Raw genomic sequence first — 1,217 nt, forward strand, 5'->3', positions numbered from 1 at the left:
CTCCTGGTAGTTCCTGAAAACCCTCTCAGCCCAGGACCATGAGCAACCACACAGCAGTAACAGAGTTCATCCTGCAGGGATTCTCAGAGCACCCTGAATACCACATCTTCTTGTTCTGCTGTTTCCTGTCCCTCTACTGTGTGGCCCTCACAGGCAATGTCCTCATCATCATGGCCATCAGCTTCAACCCTGGCCTCCACACTCCCATGTACTTCTTCCTGTTCAATTTGGCCACGATGGACATCATCTGCACCTCATCCGTCATACCAAAGGCTCTGGAAGGGCTGATGGTAGAGAAGAGCTCCATATCTTTCAGGGGCTGCATGGCCCAGCTCTACTTTCTCACCTGGGCTGCGTCCTCAGAGTTGCTCCTGCTCTCAGTCATGGCCTATGACCGCTATGCAGCCATCTGCCACCCCCTACATTACAACACCATGATGAGCAAGGCCTTCTGCAGCGTGCTTGCTGCTGGAGTGTGGGCACTCTGTGCCTTCAACTCAGGCATCAACACAGGGCTGACGGTGAGACTGAACTTCTGTGGGCCCAATGTCATCACCCATTTCTTTTGTGAAATCCCTCCTCTGCTCCGTCTCTCCTGTAGCTCCACTTATGTGAACAATGTCATGACCACACTGGCTGATGCATTCTATGGCATATTGAACTTCCTCATGACCATTGTGTCCTATGGCTTCATTATCTCCAGCATCCTGAAGATGAGGACATCAGAGGGAAAACAGAAAGCCTTCTCCACTTGCTCCTCCCACCTCATCGTGGTGTGCATGTATTACACGGCTGTATTCTATGCCTACATCAGTCCCGTGTCCAGCTACAGTGCAGAGAAGAGCAAGGTGGCTGGAGTGCTGTACACCATGGCGAGCCCCACCCTCAACCCCCTCATCTACACTTTGAGGAACAAGGAGGTCAAAGCCGCCCTCAGGAAACTTGTCCCTTTCTTCAAAAATTAATACACCTGAACTCCAGGAAATGGAAGCAAGAGCTTTTATTCTTTATTTTTGTTGTTGTTTTCTTTTCTTCTTGTCTTATTTATCTGTCTTTGGGAGGGTGAGGAACGGGGTACAGAAATGGAGAGAGAAGGGTGAACAAATGAAGCCTTTGAACTCGCTAGACACTGTGTGACAACGGAACTGTACAACTTAGGAGTAGGGACAAGAATTCAAAAATCTAAGGCAGAAAAGGAAGGGGGGACATTGTCTAAA

At 49.4% G+C, this 1,217-nt stretch overlaps 1 protein-coding gene across 1 annotated transcript; it reads left to right on the top strand.

Moving 5' to 3' along the window:
- On the top strand, positions 1-965 carry LOC138826001 (olfactory receptor 13A1-like). The gene has a single exon (XM_070020869.1). It carries the CDS (start codon positions 39-41, stop codon positions 963-965), a length of 927 nt encoding a protein of 308 aa, XP_069876970.1. The 5' UTR covers positions 1-38.
- The last annotated feature ends 252 nt before the right edge of the window (positions 966-1,217 follow it).

Source organism: Dipodomys merriami, unplaced genomic scaffold, assembly GCF_024711535.1.
Source record: "Dipodomys merriami isolate MVZ:Mamm:240054 unplaced genomic scaffold, mDipMer1.0.p SCAF_14, whole genome shotgun sequence".
Lineage (NCBI taxonomy): Eukaryota > Metazoa > Chordata > Mammalia > Rodentia > Heteromyidae > Dipodomys > Dipodomys merriami.

Bases quoted from the DNA above. Each gene is read 5' to 3' on its own strand.
- LOC138826001 (XM_070020869.1), top strand. From the start codon at position 39: ATGAGCAACCACACAGCAGTAACAGAGTTCATCCTGCAGGGATTCTCA.